General features: G+C 46.4%; 1 protein-coding gene across 1 annotated transcript; it reads left to right on the forward strand.

The window, feature by feature from the left end:
• Positions 1-245: 245 nt before the first annotated feature.
• Positions 246-14,616, forward strand: TMEM184B (transmembrane protein 184B). Its single transcript, XM_009816685.2, has 8 exons — positions 246-480; positions 2,859-3,024; positions 6,481-6,571; positions 7,137-7,212; positions 10,358-10,449; positions 10,751-10,920; positions 12,135-12,329; positions 14,321-14,616. Exons 1-8 carry the CDS (start codon positions 280-282, stop codon positions 14,560-14,562), a joined length of 1,233 nt encoding a protein of 410 aa, XP_009814987.1. The 5' UTR covers positions 246-279; the 3' UTR covers positions 14,563-14,616.
• The last annotated feature ends 2,624 nt before the right edge of the window (positions 14,617-17,240 follow it).

Below are 17,240 nucleotides of genomic sequence, written 5' to 3' on the forward strand. Positions count from 1 at the left end.
TCTTGGGGAGGCTGTGTTGTGAGTGGTAGAGAGGTTCCTGACTACCACATGATTTGTTGTATCATGAGAGGTTGTGGTGACAGACTTATCCAGGTCCTGTTCATAAAGCATGTGAGCAGCCTGGTGAAAGGCATGTGAGAGATGCAAAGTACTGTTACTGTTATGCTCCTGAGTCTTTTCGGCTGGGTTCAATTGCTTTTTGGTTCTCTTCCTTGACAGGTCTTGGCTTGTGGGTGGCTCTTTAGCAATCCCAACTGGAACCTCACACCAAAAGGAAACATGATAGTGATGACTGACGTCACTGCAGCCCCCAGATTGGGGTCAGCTGCCACCACTCCAGCTGTGGCTCCCAACTTCTCCTGGATGCCAGAGGATGGCAGCCCCACAGCTGTGGAGCAGCCAATATTCCTCATGACCACCGCTGCTCAGGCCACCTCGGGTTTCTTTGTATGGACAGCTTTGCTCATCACCTGCCATCAGGTAAAACCCTGTCACTTGTACTTCTCATCCTTTTCTTTTCCCCACATGGAGGAACACATATGGTCCCCTGCCATATCTCTGCCAGATGCAGCTGTGTGATGGGGGTTTGTAGACTCTGGAGGGATACCAGGACCTCTTCTTTGGGGTCTAATATATTATCTGTGCTGATCAAGGTGGCAACTTTTATATGAAGGCCTTTTTCTGCCCAGGTTCTGACTGTTTCTGTAGTGTGAATCGAGAGGAAGCAAACTCTTTAAAACTAGCAGATGTAAAACATTTGGCCATCTCTTGAGTGTTTGCAGAAAGGTGTGTTTTCTCAAGCCATCCTTTCCCAGGTCTTGTAGCTGAATCTAGCCATTTTGTTATTGTGTCATCTGTTAGCTAAATGATCGTGGTCATCTGTTGTTTGACATACCTCCTTTGATCTCCTTTGCCAGTGGATTCCACAGGTTGAACTCTGCTGTGGAAAGGAGTAGAAGGATATGTTTTGTTTTAATTTTTCTCCCCTCCCCTCTTGCTGGGGCAGGTGTCCTGGGAGCCAGAACAAGTCAAACCCTACATCCTGTTCTGTACCTCTCTTTCATGCGGTTGTCATGTGAACTGAAAAACACAGTGGGGAAACGCAAACCCTGTTATTTATCAACCTGTGTATTGTACCTGTTGGTCTGTAGATTCCAGAGTGATGACTAGGATCAAGAAAACTACAGGCTGTTGATGGAGTACAGGGGCTAGTGAAGTTCAAAAAATGGATTAGTCAGTGATGAATAAGAGTAACAGCTGCAGTTTCACCAGCTTGGGTAACAATTACAAGTGCCATGGATCCTCCTGTTTCAGAGCACAGATTGATTGCCTACTGAGGGTAGGAAGAAATCTTTCCTTTGCAGTATAGCATTGCACAGTTAGGCATTAATGCCTTTTTCCGAAGAAACCAATGGAGGTCAGTGCCAGAGAGACACTGTTGATTGAAACGTGCTGTTGTTGTGTTACAAGGCAGCAGTTCCTGTGCTCTTGTAGACACACGGATCACAGGGGTCTTGTGGCATCCCAAGGGCAAAGCTTAGAGTCATCTGAACTCCAGTGTCAGCTGTCCCTGTGCTGGGTGAGGTGTGTCACTGTGATTGTCATGAGGAAAAAATATCCCTAAGTTTTGTTAGTTTATTTTCAACCTGTTCTCCTCAAGAAATGAGGCTTTTGTGAGCTCTTTGTGGGATAGGGAGAGGAAACTGAAGTATTTTGAGCCCTTCAGTTGATTTTGACCAGATCTGGCCAAGAGGCAGGGAAAGTTGAGCAACAGACAGCTGGGGAAAGACAAACCCTTCTCCCTTATGAGGGAAAAGTAAGAGCATCAATGTGTGCTTCGTTAGACCTTGGAGAATCCTCACTGCACCCCCAAATGCAGGGTGAAGCTTCAGACAAATGCTTGTGCCTCTTCTGGCAGCAAAATTGGTCAGTCGTGAGGCATGTATGTAATAAACTAGCTATTATTAATCCCAGCAGTTGGGGCAGCAGCTTGATGAGGCCTTGACTCTGGAGAACGTGCCCTCTACTGACTCCGTGGCCAACAGAGCATACCTGCAACTTGCGCCGAAGCTCTGGCTGTGTTATTAGGCCATTACAGGAGTGGTGCTCATCTTCAGGGAATGCTTATAGTCAATACCTTTCCCAGGAGGTGGGTATTCTGTGAAAAAGAGTCTTAGGTGTGGGATTTAATGATGGCTAACAAACTGTGAGCAGTGGGAGCAGGTAGAGCGGGAACATTGTGCTCCCCCCAGCCAGTGACTTAGATGGATTGGCATGTCTGCAGACAGTCGGACAAAACAAGCCGTGTGGCTGTGTGGTTCCTTTGAGCACGCTGCACAAGCTTGGTGCTCCCTTGATGGCTGACACTTCATGGCTGTGCTGTCACCGATGTGCAGAATGGCACTTTTTGAGCAGATGGGCTGTGGCTTATCAGCACTTGGCAGTGCTGTGAAGGGGTCTCTTAGGTTGTTTCAGGTGAAAGTCTCAAAAGCATCCAAAAGTGCCAAGAGAGTGAGAGTGTTTACGATGAGCATGTGCTTAAGTGTGTGCTTCTTCCCTCTTCAGAGAGAAGCAGCCTGCAGTGTTGTGAATACTAGGTACTTAAAACAGGATAGCAGAAATACAGGATTGATAATTGGAAAAAAAGGTATGAACAAAAGAATGTGGGCAAGGTGATGATAATAACAGTAAATTAATTCCCTATAAGAAACTAGATTAGAAATGCCTCCACTTCCTTTTCCTCCTCCTTCCCCCTCTCTGCAAACTAAGAGATGCTATATCAATGACATGAGATATTCTAATTTCTCCTCTCTATTCCATATACCACTGATCCTGGTCTCCCCTCTCCGTCCTCTCAGATCTACATGCACCTTCGCTGCTATAGCTGCCCAAATGAACAGCGCTACATTGTTCGGATCCTCTTCATTGTGCCCATTTACGCCTTTGACTCATGGCTCAGTCTCCTGTTCTTCACCAATGACCAGTACTATGTTTACTTTGGCACAGTGCGGGACTGCTATGAAGGTAAGGAGGGGTCAGACAGAAAATGAGGGAGGTGGGAAGTCTCTGCCCTGAGACAACTTTTGCTTCTGGTTGGGAACATGGAGAAAGCATCACTGTCACCTACTGAGACAAAGTTTTACAATGTGCCTCACTGGATGACCATGGCTTGCTCAGTGACTGAAAATCATAGAGTCAGAGGATGGTTTGGGTCAGGAAGCACCTTTAAAGATCATTTAGTGCAACACCCCTGACATTGGCTGGGACATCTTTCACTAGATCAGGTTGCTCAAAGCCCTGTCCAACCTGACCTTCTCCCTCGCTGGCCTCTGAGCATGACAAGATCTGTTGAGCCTTCCCTCCAATGTTCTGTAGAAACAAATTTTATTGTTTTCTTGGGTCCTTTGCTTCAGGAAGGCGTAAAGCAAAAAATCTGATTCTAGCTGGGTGTTTAAAGCGAGGTATCGGTTAGCTCACGGTTCTTGGAACAGCACTTACTTAGCAGCCAGACGCTTGCTTTGTCCTGTTTTCTTGGTGCAGTTTGTTAGCAACATGCTCTTCTGGTCCCATCCTGTGGCCACTTGTGTGATCACTCAGGGTATCACAGCCACCACATGCTGGTGTTGGTGAGGTATAAAGTGCTTTGGAGTCCTGCAGGGGACAGGGTGCCATGTTCAGGATGAGTTACAGATTGCTTCATTTTCGGTTATCTGCTGCAAGTGATAACCACTAGGATTTTATGCAAGGGAAGCAGTTACTCTCCAATAAATGCTATCTAAACTTCCCTCCTGATCTCATCCAGAAAGGAGCCTTCTACCCATCCAGCAGGAGAAACTGCACTGTAGCAGTGTATTTTTGAGGACAGTTTACTGCCATACACTCATTAAATCGTAACTCACTGGTGCAGTTGTTTTGGTGAGATCTGCATTGCGGAGAGGTGCCCCTGGCCATGTGAACAAGTTAGTCAGCTGAAGGGACCAGCAGGCCCTACTTCACATCCACGACAATGCTCTGAGATGCAGCAGCAGATGACAAATGCATGCACGTGATACAGAAGGCATCTTTGTTTGGGCCTGGGTTTTTTTTTTCCTTCCCCACTTCCCTGCCCTGCATGTGTGTGTAGGTCTAGCAGGAATCCTGCTGCTCTGTGAAACTCCTCTCTTAGCAACAGCCAGTATCCCTCTGCCTTGCTTGCTTGGGGAGTTTGCAAACATCCAAGCGTCTGCTCAGGAGGCAGCCCATGCTCCAGCATTCACCTTGGCACGTTGGGCTGTGCAAAAGGCTACAGGTGGAGGTGAAAGCATCTTCGGTCAGCACATTCTCTCCCTTGCTTTTTCTGGGGTCCGCTTTGAAACGGTCTTTTTGTTCTCTGACTTCCCTTGCCATCTACCTTATAATTTCATTTTTGGGAAGGTATTAGGTTGCAAAATGGGGGGAGCTCTGTTAGGGAACAGGGGGAGAAGACCCCGTTAATAAATTTTGAAAGCTGTCTTGGGCCATTTATGGGCTGCATTTCATAGCGTGCATTAGGATGAGCATATTTTGGTGTTGCTCTTTCATGTGATTCTGCTTCTCTACAAACCTGGGTGTCAGTAACACTAACACAAGTAGATTTTTTTTTTTGTTATGTTGATGTCATGAGCACCATCTGATGAATGTGGATGAGGAATGTGAGAAGAGTTCTGTTGCTGGTGTGGTGAGCTTTGATAGTTAGCACTCATTTCTTTTGGGGACAGAGGGGCAGTTATTTCCCCATCCCTTTTTTGTGGTTTTTTTTTGTTTGTTTTTGTTTTCTTCCTCTGATGTCATCTCTTCCCTAGTGCTTGTGGAATCGGCAGCTGGTATTGTAATGACCACATCAGAGGGCAGGGGTCACTGGAGGACAATAGGAAAAGCTCAGCTTTTCTTCCTCTGGGAGCTGTCAGCTAAGTTGCAGGAAAATTGCAGGCAAAAGTGGTTACCAGTTATTTAAATAAGTTTTCCATGGTTGGTGCTTTCTCTCCTAATTAAGGCTTTCACAAAATCATTACTGTGTGAACATACCTAACTTTGTTCAATAACAAGGATTACAGATGGAATAACAAAATCCCAATTACATGCATAAAAGCCAGTGGTATACCTGCTTCTATGTGCTGTAGCATTCTTGCCAGCTAGGCACATCTACAAGCCATAAATATAATGTTTTGAGACTATGAGTTTTTGGGGGAGTGTTGAGTACCTCTTTTCCAGGGCATAGTTTGGATGCCTGTAGGAGAATTAGAGTTGATGTCTGTCTCTTACTTTGGAGGTTCATCCACCTGCGAAAATTGACCTCAGGTCTAATAACTGGCTGCTTGGTGAGGTCAGCTTCTCAGCACTGTACATTGTTAGGCTTTTGCTCTTATTTCAAAGTTCCTCAAGACTTCTTTTTCCATCCCAAGTTATCTTCTCTTTGTATTATATCAATGCTGGAGGCCAAAATCAGGATTTGGCTGTTGGCATTCCAGGGAATGTCCAGGTACAGACTATCATAGAAAATAACATTGAAAGAAGGGTCACTTGGCCTGTCATTTTGCCCCAAGGCTGTATGTAGCAAACTTAGGAGTACAGTAAAAATCTCACAACTGTATGAGGGTCCAAGAGCAATTATAACGAGTCAAGAGAGTGGCAGACAGGGCACGTACAGGCTTACTCCATGTGCAATTCAGTGGATTTGGATCCCAGGAAGAGGAAATATGTCTGTAGTTATGATAAGAACCCTCCCCACAGTGTCTTCACCTCAGTTTATATGTATCAGCAAAACTGAGCCTTGAAGAGAATTGAAATGGGGCAGAGTATTAGTGGTCAGTCTGAGAAGGCTCTTCCTCATCTGTACCAGGTTGCTGGAGAAGGCAGAAAAGAGGTGGCCCAAGGAGGAGGTTATTCAGTATGCAAGAAGTTTCAGCTTTCTGAGGAAATGAAGCACAGAGCCTTCTTTTCAAAAAGCTCCACCAGACATGAAAACAGTTTCACTGATTGGTAAAAACCCTCTGTCTCTCCAACTCTTATGTCTATAGTGTGGTTACCTTAGAGAGAGAAACTGTATTCATCACCTAAAAGGTTAAATATAGGAGATAAGATATGGTTGATGGATCAGAGATAACTTTTCCAAACTATTTAGTACCAGTGTAATGTCATGGAATAATGCACAGGAACCCTGTAAAGAATGGCATCTTATGGATGCCAAATAAAACAGAGACTGATCATAGTTTTAAATGGTCCTGTGACCCTTTTGGCATGAGTCATGGAACTGGCCTGGGACCTTGGCCAAACTCCAGTTCAGATAGTCTTGTGAGCGCTGAGGTATGATGATAAATGCAGTGAAAATAATCTGGAGTGCTTTGAAGGGAAAGATGCTGCATAAGCAGTCCTTGCTAATGTTTGATCTGTTGCCTTGTACTTTTGGTCCTTGCACCTGTTTTGAAGTTGGTTGTCATTTTACTCTGATTGATGTCTTTGCAGCCTTTGTAATATACAACTTTCTCAGCCTCTGCTATGAGTACTTGGGAGGGGAGAGCTCCATCATGTCTGAGATCAGAGGGAAACCAATTGAGTGAGTATTTGTTGTGCTTACAGCATGGTGCTCTCCTCCTTCTGTGCTGATCTACCATGCCTCTATCTCTGCCCTGAAAAACTGTGTCAGGTGGCAAATGTCCGCTGGGACTGGGCAGCATGGATGGTGATGATTTACCAGTACGCTGCTCTGAGACAGATCAGGCTGATCACATTCTCTTAGGCAAGCTGGACTGATTCACGGCTTTTCTGGACACCTGCCTACTCCTTTGTTTCTTTTCTTATTCCCTTCTGCTCCTTTACATCTTTTCTGTCTTCAGTTTGTTGTATGTGCTTCCTCTAGGATCTGTGCTTCTCCCCATGCCTCTCAGTTAAAAAAAAAAAAAAAAAAAAGAGGGGGGAAAAAAAAAAAGATTGGAGTGTGGAGTCAGTATGTTATTTTAAACACGTCTCCGAAAGAGGATATGGCTGTAACTGTAATCATGGTTGGAGAAAGCACCAGTCCTGCAACTTTGCAACTGAAAGGTAGATAAAGAGGGTAGGAATCTTGCACTCTAGCCCAAATCTTGCTTCTGAACCCTGTCATCTTGTGTTGGCTCTTTCAGGTCCAGCTGTGTATATGGGACTTGCTGCCTGTGGGGAAAGACCTATTCGATTGGATTCCTGAGGTTCTGCAAACAGGTATGGGCTGGAGGAAACTGTGCCATCCGCTAGAAATGAATGAAGTGTGTGTGGGTGGCAGTGGTGCCTTTTGCTGCTGAACTTCTGAGATGAGCACTCCTTTGAGGGGGTTTATAATATTGTTTTGAGAGGCCTGCAGACTGTTCAGAAGAGGGATTGTTTTGGGGTTGGTTTGGTTGTTTGTTTTGAATGATCTTAACATTTTCTACTCAGCGCTGCATCAGGAAGGCCTTAGCAAAAGACCCAATTTATCTCCTGGATCTGATGTTAGCCCTGGGAGGAAATTCTGATTTCCTCTTCCCTTTCTGGATTGCAGAGGTCCCAACTTTAAGAAATTGATGGCTGTGTTGTATTGCAGACACCCCACAGTTGTGTAACAGCCTCCTGAATTCCCAGTGCTGCTGTTGTGGTTTGGAGTTGAGGAGGGGGTGGAAGTTAAGCGTGACACAATGCTTTGTAGGAGGAACCAAGTATTACTCACCATGTGTGTCTGTCTGTCTGAATTGAGTATGTCAAGCGGGAGGGAATGGGGGAGATCTAAACCTCGATACAGCCCTTGTCTGCTCATCCCAGGTCAGTCACCTCTGGCTGCCATGAAACAGCAGGTGAGTTTCAAGTCTTTGCTCACTTGCTGAAATGAACACATGAGGTTTCTCTGGAGACAATGTGAAGCAGGTCTGGTTCTTTGAAACGGCCCAGGTCACTGTAATTCCGGTCACTGAGTCTAGATATCTGCCCCGGCTTCTCCTTCACATCATTGCCCCATCTTCTGTGTTTTAGTAATGTGGAGGAACACCAAAGGTACAATGCAGCCTCATAGTAATATCCAGTGTTAATCACTGCAGCATGATTGGCCTTTTTCAAAGGATCACATCTTTATTTTCTCTGTTCTGTTTGTCTCTGTCACATATTCATTGCTCAAGGCTTTCTTTTTTTCTTCCCTGATACTTTATTTTCTAAGCTGTTCCCAGTATGCTGCTTCACCTGTTTCTCTTGGGCTTCATTTGTACACCCCATGTTTGATTTGATGCATTATCTATTCTTTTTGCTCCTAATGTTAACTTTTACCTTTTAAATATGTCATAAGTGAACATAACACCCATCAAGGTGATGGAGAAATGAGTGATGGAGAAATAATTTCCCTTCGACCTCTTGTTTCTCGTGTCCCAAAGCCTCTGGCTGTTATCTCCACATGGGTTGCACCTGGCTGTGTTTGGAAAGTTTTTTCACAACAATGAAGACTAGAAGCACTTTTTTGGTGGGGGATTCAGCTGGATTCCACAAATACTCAGCTCACTTGGTAACTCAGGCTTAGGTGGATATTCTGCTTTTGCTTTGCTGCTGTCTGGCAGCAATTATTCTAGTCAGGCCTGCCCTTTGCAAACTGCTAACTCTGCTGTGGAGGCTGTGAGGGAGGTGTCTTGCAAAGGGATGTTTAAGTACTTCCATGCTTCTTGGCTCAAGCTTACATGTTGCTTTAGTGAGAAATCTTCGACACCAAGACTCACTTTCTAGTACTTTTAGGCTTCCAGGTTTGCCAAGGAAGACCTTTCAAGGCAAATTCCGGGGTAGGTTGGTGCAAAAGGGCAACAGAGCACATCTCAGGGCTGATCTGTACAGTATCCACCATTGTGGTGATCAGGAGGAGGAACATGCTGGAAGAAGCACCTTGCCCATTTTATCCCTGCTCTCAGCATCTCCAGCACTCCTGTTACCTCCCACCACCACCTGTCCATTCTCTGCTCTTCCCAGCACCTTTCATCCTGAAGGAATCTGCATGTTAAAACCATTCCTTCTTTTCATCTTCACCCTCACCCCAAGCTGTTCTCAGACAGGTGCCTGCTGTGGGTCAGTCATTCTGTCTGCATTGCTGCAGCACTCCCAGCAGTTGGGTAGTGTGCTGGTGGCTGCAGTGTAAAATCTGGACAGCTTGTTTCCTTAAAGATGTCTTGATCAAGGTTCTTTGCTGGGTCCGTGTCTGGTGACCCTCAGAGATGGGTCACGCACCATCCATGTGCTTCCCGTATGCTGTAGCATCTTCTAAGGAAGCAACTAAAAATAGGACATGGTGGTTTGGATTGCAGGGAAATGGTTAAAACATCCCCAGATTGGAAGGAGGGGAAGCTCAGAGGGCAGAGTTGTTTACCAATTAGCTTGACCTTTTCCAGTTCACATATTTACAGTGACTCACAAACTGGCATGTGCTGGGGTTTTTAATCTCCTTGAAGTCTTATGACCACTAACAAATTGCATCGTATCCAAAGCAATTATTCCTGTTTGGTTTTGTCTTCTTTCCATACACAGCCCTTGCCACATGTGCACAGGTCAGCACCTGCCCAGGCTCTTCCAACCTTCTTCAGGGAGACATGGGTGACATTTTTAGGGTCACAACCTTCCACTTTCTTAGGACCTTGAAGTTCAGTGTCTCCAGAAAGATGAAGAATGGAGTGGCTTTAAGAGAGGAGTCGTCCCAATGGGAGCAGTGATTTATACTGGCAGAATGGGTAGAGCTGATCCTAAGTGCTATGGAGCCTTTGGGGAGATGCAGTAAAGGTTGTGTGGGTGACAACAGAATAGCTCTTAACTTCTGTCTGGCAATGCACGTCGCTGTGCATACAAAATGCCTTAATATGGTGGCAGTTGTCAAAGTTCCTCCTCGGAGAGCTGTGTTCCCCTCCTATCCAGAGGATCATCTTGCCTAGCTTTCTGTCAACTATGGATTGGAGTTTGCTTCCCTTCCCTGGTATCCCTTTCTTAAACTTGCTTTGTCCGTACCATAGCACAATGTGGGATTTTTTTTCTCATGCCATTACCGTGCATAAATGTGCTGCAGCACAGCCTATGAAAGACAGCTGTGGAAGAGAGTAGCTGAGCAGTTTCTAGGAGCAACCTTCAGGGAGGTTTTTCTTCCCATCCTGGACAAGTAGATAGCACACATACTTCTTCTGAATCTCCTTTATGTCCTGTTGGGTGCTGTAGTCCTCAACCACAATCAATTAGCAAGCAGTGGGGTCAGACTCCTTGTTGGGGCTGGATTGTGTTGCCTTGCTGAGTTGTCCCAGTGGACACTTCATTGTGGTGCTGGTTTGGGGACTTGGCCTCTTGCACCTCCTGTCTTCTCATTCTTCCTCTTTCATTCCTGTAGGCTACCCTGCAGTTCTGTGTGGTGAAGCCCCTCATGGCGATCAGCACAGTCGTCCTTCAGGCCTTTGGCAAGTACCAGGATGGTGACTTTGAGTAAGTTTGTCTGTCATGTAGGCCTTGCCTGCCCCTTCTCTGCTCAGCTGTGCTTATGGTCTGTGTGTGTGCTGGGCTGTGGGAAAAGACGGGGAGGCAACACAGGCTGAACATGCACGTGAGAAAAGAGGGCAGGGGTGTAAGCCTGTTGGTTCCACATTTTCTCTACCTTGGTTTGGGGGAGGGAATGGGACAGGGAGGCAGGTAGGAAAGAAATAGAGTCTTATTACTCCCCAGTGACAGTGGCAAGGGGAAAAGATCATCCTGAAATTTCAGGTGGTTATGTATCTTCTCTTTTCAGTGTAACCAGTGGCTACCTCTACGTGACGATCATCTACAACATCTCTGTCAGCCTGGCACTGTATGCCCTCTTCCTTTTCTACTTTGCCACACGTGAACTGCTCAGTCCCTATAGCCCAGTCCTCAAATTCTTCATGGTGAAGTCTGTCATTTTCCTGTCCTTCTGGCAAGGTGAGCTAGTTTTCCCTTCCCTTGGTAGGCACAAAAAGCTCTCTGCAGGGGCTCAGACACTAGAGTTGATAGAGCAGATGCTGATTAATAGCCAGAATGTCTTTCTGTATTATTATTATTATTGGTTTTTTTAGTCTTCTCATTGCTTTTCTCTGGGAGACCTATTTTGCTCATTTTCATCTTTGTTTCTATGCTCTTAAATCGTCACTATCCCTGTATGTGTGGGTGTTCACCCACATATCTGCCTGGTAAAATCAGCTGTTTGGATGAAGAGTCCTTTGCATTCCTGAAACAATCATAAAGCAGAAGCTGCCAATATTTTATCTGCATGCTGCCATTTTATTGATTAAAGTGGCATACCTAAAAATTTTTAGTACTTTTTTTTTTTTTTTTAGTGCTCCATAAATATAATTTTAATGGTATGTTTGTGATTCATGTGAAGCAGCAAGCTGGCTGAATGCAGTGTGTGCTGCCACAGAACCACCACCAAGCAGAAGGACATTCAGAATACATACACATGATGCAGAGGCACATTCAGAAAGCTGAAATTCCACCTAAGCTTAGTGCTTCTTACTAATTGGGTCTAAGCATTTCCCTGTTCAATGCCCTACTTAAGTTTACTGAATTGCACTTCAAAGGCTAATTGAGTAGGAACTTAGGTGGAATTTAGGCTGTTGGAGCATAGCCCATCCTCCCTGTCTACAAACTAATAAGCTGTCTAGTTTATCACCTTGAGCCATCTGGTCGCATGCTTTTTGCCTTCTCTGGAATTCTAAAGCCACCTGGCTATGGACAGGGAGGAACATCTTCCTTGCATGCTGTGTCAAAACCACTTTATGATTAAAGTGAAAAGCTCTGTTACCTCATTTTTTGCTCTAGCTAGTGGAGGTGTCAAGCTCGTGCACAGAAATACCTGATTGCTTCTTATCCTTTTGGGCTTGATTAAGTTCTGCAGCAGCTAGTTCCACAGATCATCTGTCAATTGACAATAGAAGAGGGTCAGTGTTTGAACATTCTTTCTTTGAACATATTGTCTCATTTACTCCTCTTCTCTCTGTTTTACAGGTGAGTGTAGATGGCAGTGTCTAGGCCGCTCTGTTTGTAGTTTCTTTGTTAAATGGATTTGCAACAGCACAGACAGCTGTTTCCATTCCTCACGGTTAGTATGCAATCATGTTTTCAGCACATTTACATGAGCATGTTGCTTCGTTTAGGGATGCTGTTGGCCATCTTGGAAAAGTGTGGTGCCATCCCTAAAATCCACTCTGCCAGCGTGTCTGTTGGTGAAGGCACAGTAGCTGCTGGGTATCAGGACTTCATCATTTGCGTGGAGATGTTCTTTGCAGCCATCGCCCTACGCCATGCCTTCACATACAAGGTGTATGTGGACAAGAGACTTGATGCCCAAGGTAGGAAACAAGCCAGCAGATATGGCGTGTCTATCTGGTAGTGAGACTGGGTGGAGACTGGTCCCTCTGGCAGCCAACACACTGATATGACTCCCAACCTGAGTGCTTGGAAAAACATCGCATCCCCTCCTCCGTGATGTCTGAACAGATTGATTGTGCAATGGCTCTGCAGGGCAGAAACTTTTGCCTGAATTGCATTGTTCCCTTTTCAGTTCCCCAGTATGCCACCCACGAGAGCTTGTTGCAGACCTGAGGGCTGCAAGAAGTTGCATCCTTTTGGTAGAGTGGGTTTGTCCTTCTTCCTGTCTCCCCAAAGGGGAACTCCATTGCTCCAGATTGTGCAATAGACTGAAGGCAGGAGGGACAGGGCCTGAAACAGGCTGTTTTGAATCTGGCTCAGGAAGATGAGGCTGTGCGTTGGCAATATGTTTGGCTTGCAAGAGGAGGATCTTCCTGTAACGACTTCGTGAGGGCTGGGCTGCTAGAAATCTTATTTCAGGGAAGAGGGAGGTGGATGTTATCTCTGGGAAAAGGGGATTCTTGTGCCCAGTCTATGCAAGTACATTCAGTGTTCCCCAAATAAAGGGGTTCCTTCCTGCTGGGGGGAGTCTGTGCTGAGGGTCTGGGAAGACAGCAGCCCTTGGGCACTGTTCATGTAGATGATCCCTCCGTCCCAGCCAGCCCCAGATGTTTTGGAAGGACAATGGCTGCAGCTGGGGGAGATGAGATCTGTGTGTGATGAAAGGGTAAACTGCTGGCCAGTACAGTGGGGGATGTTTTGGTGGTGGGTCTTGTTCAGTTCTTGTTATTTCCTCTCTCTCTTTCTCTCTTTCTTTTTTTGTCTCTCTCTCCTCTCCTCTCCCTTGTGTCTCTCCCTTGCTTTGGCCACTGGTCCCTGATGCAGCTGTTCCATCATATGGGCCATACGGTAGGTACAGCATGCTCTATGTGTTTGTCTCCGTTGGTTTTTAACTGGGATGCTCTTCTCTCCTGATTCCCAGCCTGCCTGCTGCGTGCTCTGCCCCTTGGTCCCCCTTCTTTGTAGGTCTGTAACTTGGCTGCCTCACACAGCTGCTTTAGGGTCGTCTGCATCATAAGTTGTAAAACAGCTCCATGGGCAGTGGCATAATACCTGGTGTTTCTGTCAGGACTGCATGAATTTCTCTCCCAGAGTTGCACAGGCTCTCAAAGGAGCTGGTTTGCTCTCTTGCCCAGCCTCTCTTCACTTTCATAATTGCCATGGATGATCAGCATGCCTTGGTTGTTTGGGGAGCTCATCCCCAGGATTGAGCAGTGCCAGAAGCCTATGCTGGAAATGGGACCTAGAAGCCATGAGAAATGGCAGCTCCTAGAAGGACACACAGCCTTCCTCTGTGCTCAGCACTTGGGTGGGCCAATCTCCACCTGTTGCTTCCTTCATGGTATTACTGACACTCTCCACCCGTGGGGTGGTTCTGCCTCTAGTACTGCCTGTTCTGTTCTTTTCCTTTCCCTCCTTTGCGCTGCCTTCCACTTCTATGATCTCTTTCCTGTGGGCACTTTGATACCACCTATCAATCTAATTTCCAATGAGTGGGAATGGCAAATGCCATTTCTCCTATATTTTTAGAATTTCCTTAGTTTTTGTCTTCTGAAACCCTCCTTTACAGGAGCACCTCCCTATCTGACTGTCTTCGTTGCACATCCAAGCCAGCACAAGTAGTATGTAGTGGAGGTTGTCGCTGTGGGTATGTCCCATTCTCATGGCATGCCTCCCATTTGGTGCTGAGGTAGATTTGCTTGGCTAGCAGTGGCTGGACTTCAGGAGCACTACTGGTAAAACTTGACACCATTTGTGTGTCATTTCCTCAGCAGCTGCTTAAGGAAGTCTGTAAAGTAACTTCTGCAGGACCTAGGAGTGCATGCTCCCTGTTCCCCTTACCTTCATGTTAAGGGATGTGGTGGAAGGCAGCAGTATTCTTCACTTGTCCATCCCCATCTTACCCCAACAGGTCGTTGTGCTCCCATGAAGAGCATCTCCAGCAGCCTCAAGGAGACCATGAACCCCCACGACATAGTCCAAGATGCGATCCACAACTTCTCCCCAGCCTACCAGCAGTACACCCAGCAGTCAACGCTGGAGCATGGTCCACCCTGGCGCAATGGCAGTCATGTCATCTCACGCTCCCACAGCTGCTCGGGTGCCCGTGACAATGAGAAGACCCTCTTGCTGAGCTCTGATGACGAATTCTAGGAGGGGAAACTGCCAGCACAGGCTGTCATTTTCCTTCTTTTGTTGTTTTTTTTTTTTTTTTTTTTTTAATTTATTGAAGCAGAAACACGCAAGTCATATCTTTTCCTAGAAAGTGCAGATTGCAGAAGTGGGCACTTCCCATTAGCTTTTGTGGGTACAGACACGATGAGTGATGCGGAGGTGCGGGAATGGCCAGGACTCTATTCTCAAGCCCATTCCTTACAGTAGCAATCGACTGGAATTAACTGAAGCAAAACTCCAGGGTTTGGGGCTCTGGCCTCCCACACCTGCCGTGCTTGGTGTGGAGCATGACTGGCCAGAGCCTGGAGTTGTGGCCAAAAATATTTTTTTTTTTTTTTTTCCCAACTGGACAACCCGACTGCTTTGTCTGAATGGTTGCTCTTCCTGAATGGTTGGATGGTTGATGTCAGCACAGTTTGCTCCCCCAGCTCCCTGGTACTAACATCTCTGTGATCCTTGGGAAATGGGATTAGGATGCAGCAATACGCATTCCTGAGGACCAGACCAGAGCTTGGTGTGTCTATAGCCATTGCCTTGAATGCTTAGTAAGGAACACCTGCCTCGACCCTCCTAAGCACCTGGTCGTGTAGTCCTGTACTTGAGCTGGTGAGAGGGAAAAGGACAGGACTTCCTGTTCCTCCACTCCCTGCATCCCCCCAGCTCCCCATCAAAGCTAATGCTTGTTGAAGCTCAGCAGGGATGGAATTACTGTTTCACAAGGCCAGGGCTTTCTAATCACCAGGCATCCAAGCTTCCCATCTCCCCTGCATTTCTGTGGCAAAAAGCCTCCCTGGAGCATCTGTTTCCTGCTAACAAGACTGAGGGCTGGCCATGATAGGTGGTGGAAGTTTGTATTGCCCTCGCCCTCTCTTCCCTCTTTGGGAAAGGAAGATATGTAAACACTAAAATGTTTTTTTCTTCTTGTTTCCTGTCCCCCACCAACATAGCTGCCTCTCCTAAAGGTGTGTATTGCACCAGGTAGCTGCCAGAGCAGGTCCTAGTCTCTCACAGGTAGCTCTCCCCATACTTTTCATCACTGACTTTCCCTGTGAGCTGCACAAGTTTTGCCCTTAGGCTGGAGTATTCAGGAAGGGATGTTGCATGCTCCTCCTTTGCTTTTTATCTCCCTAGCTATTCCGGGCCAAACTGGAGCAGACTTGAAACCTGATACAACATACGACGGCCTAGCTGGTTAAAATTGTCCCTCTTAGTTTCCCAGGCAGCAGTAGCTGCTGCTGCTGCACACTTCACAGGCCCTGCAGCAACTATGATGCTATCAAGGGTGGAGCCAGCTTCCCCTTGCTTTTGTTGGGTTTTGGATTAGGTATTCAGTGGAGCCAAAATCGAAATGATCCCTCTGTAGATCTATCCAGGGACCAGGAAATGCCTCTTGCTTGCTTAAAATTGTCTAGGGGAGGAGGGGGGAGCACACTCAAGTGCCATAGATCGGATGCCCCTATACCCAAGCAGGATGTAAAATGGAGAGGTTGGAGCAAGCTGCTCTGTTCTTCTTGGCTGTGGTTCCTCTGTTCCTCTCCTGCTGGATGCTTACCCTGCCATCAGAAGACCTGCGCGTTTCCAGATTGCCCCTCATTGCTGTGCTAGGAGAACTGGAGTCTGGTTTACTTCCTGGAGTTTACCTTTCCTCTTGTATCCTAATTTATGTGCTAGCTCATTCACTTTCTCAGAAGCGACTGCGAGCAAAGAGCACCTCATTTTCTCAGCACCCCTGCCAGAAGCTGGTGGTCAGGAGTGGAGGGAAAAGGGCTTGAAAAGAGGCAGGTTTGCTCCCTGCTGTGACGATAAGGTGGGGGAAGGCATAAGGACAGTGTCTCCTTCCATACTTGGTGCTCTGAGGGAGCTGGAGGCAGGGTCGATGGATCTAGCAGCTTCTCTGCTGCTGGATTTCCCCATTTGCACACATCCTGTGATGCCACGCCGTTAGTTACTGCTTTTCCTAAATCTGTCGCTGCTTAAATGGACGTGCAAATGCTATCTGCCAGGCTTTGTGTGGGCTTGGTGTAAAACTCCTTTTCCTCATGCCATAAGCTGCCCGGAAAGCAGGGCTGAAGATTGAATGGGCTTTCCTTCCATCTTCCATGGCTTTGATGTATTTATTTTAAACTTCCCCTCTCTCTTAGGAAAGTGGGGGATGAGACATGATCCCTTCCTCCCCTTTGCTTGCATTTGCAGGCCTTGATGATGTCCCAGTGTCACTTACTTTGTGACTGTCCCTAGTCTTTGTTGCATTGGGTGGCTGAGATCTGAAATCTCTGGGCTTGCCCCATTGAGCTTAAAGATGATGCAGGCTTGGGGAAGCTTTTTAAAAAAAAAATATTTTGAAATATATGCTGCATATATATGCTGTGCAGAGCATCTAGATATTCTCGAAGCTTCCCGTGTGTATTGGTTTAAAGTATAACCCTTTTGCACTAGCTGCCTTTGGAGAAGTTTGGTGAAGAACTAGTGCCCAAACAACAGCCAGCTGCCATGCATTATAATTTTATATTTTTTTTTTTTTTTTTAACACCACACAAAATCATCTCTGAGCTTCCTGTTCTCCCTCACAACAGGCAAGTGCCAGAGCAAGGACTGTCTTTGAAGCTGCTCTGGCTTGGAGGAACAAATGTCTCTTAAGACCCGGAGCTCGAGACCAA

Source organism: Gavia stellata, chromosome 4, assembly GCF_030936135.1.
Source record: "Gavia stellata isolate bGavSte3 chromosome 4, bGavSte3.hap2, whole genome shotgun sequence".
Lineage (NCBI taxonomy): Eukaryota > Metazoa > Chordata > Aves > Gaviiformes > Gaviidae > Gavia > Gavia stellata.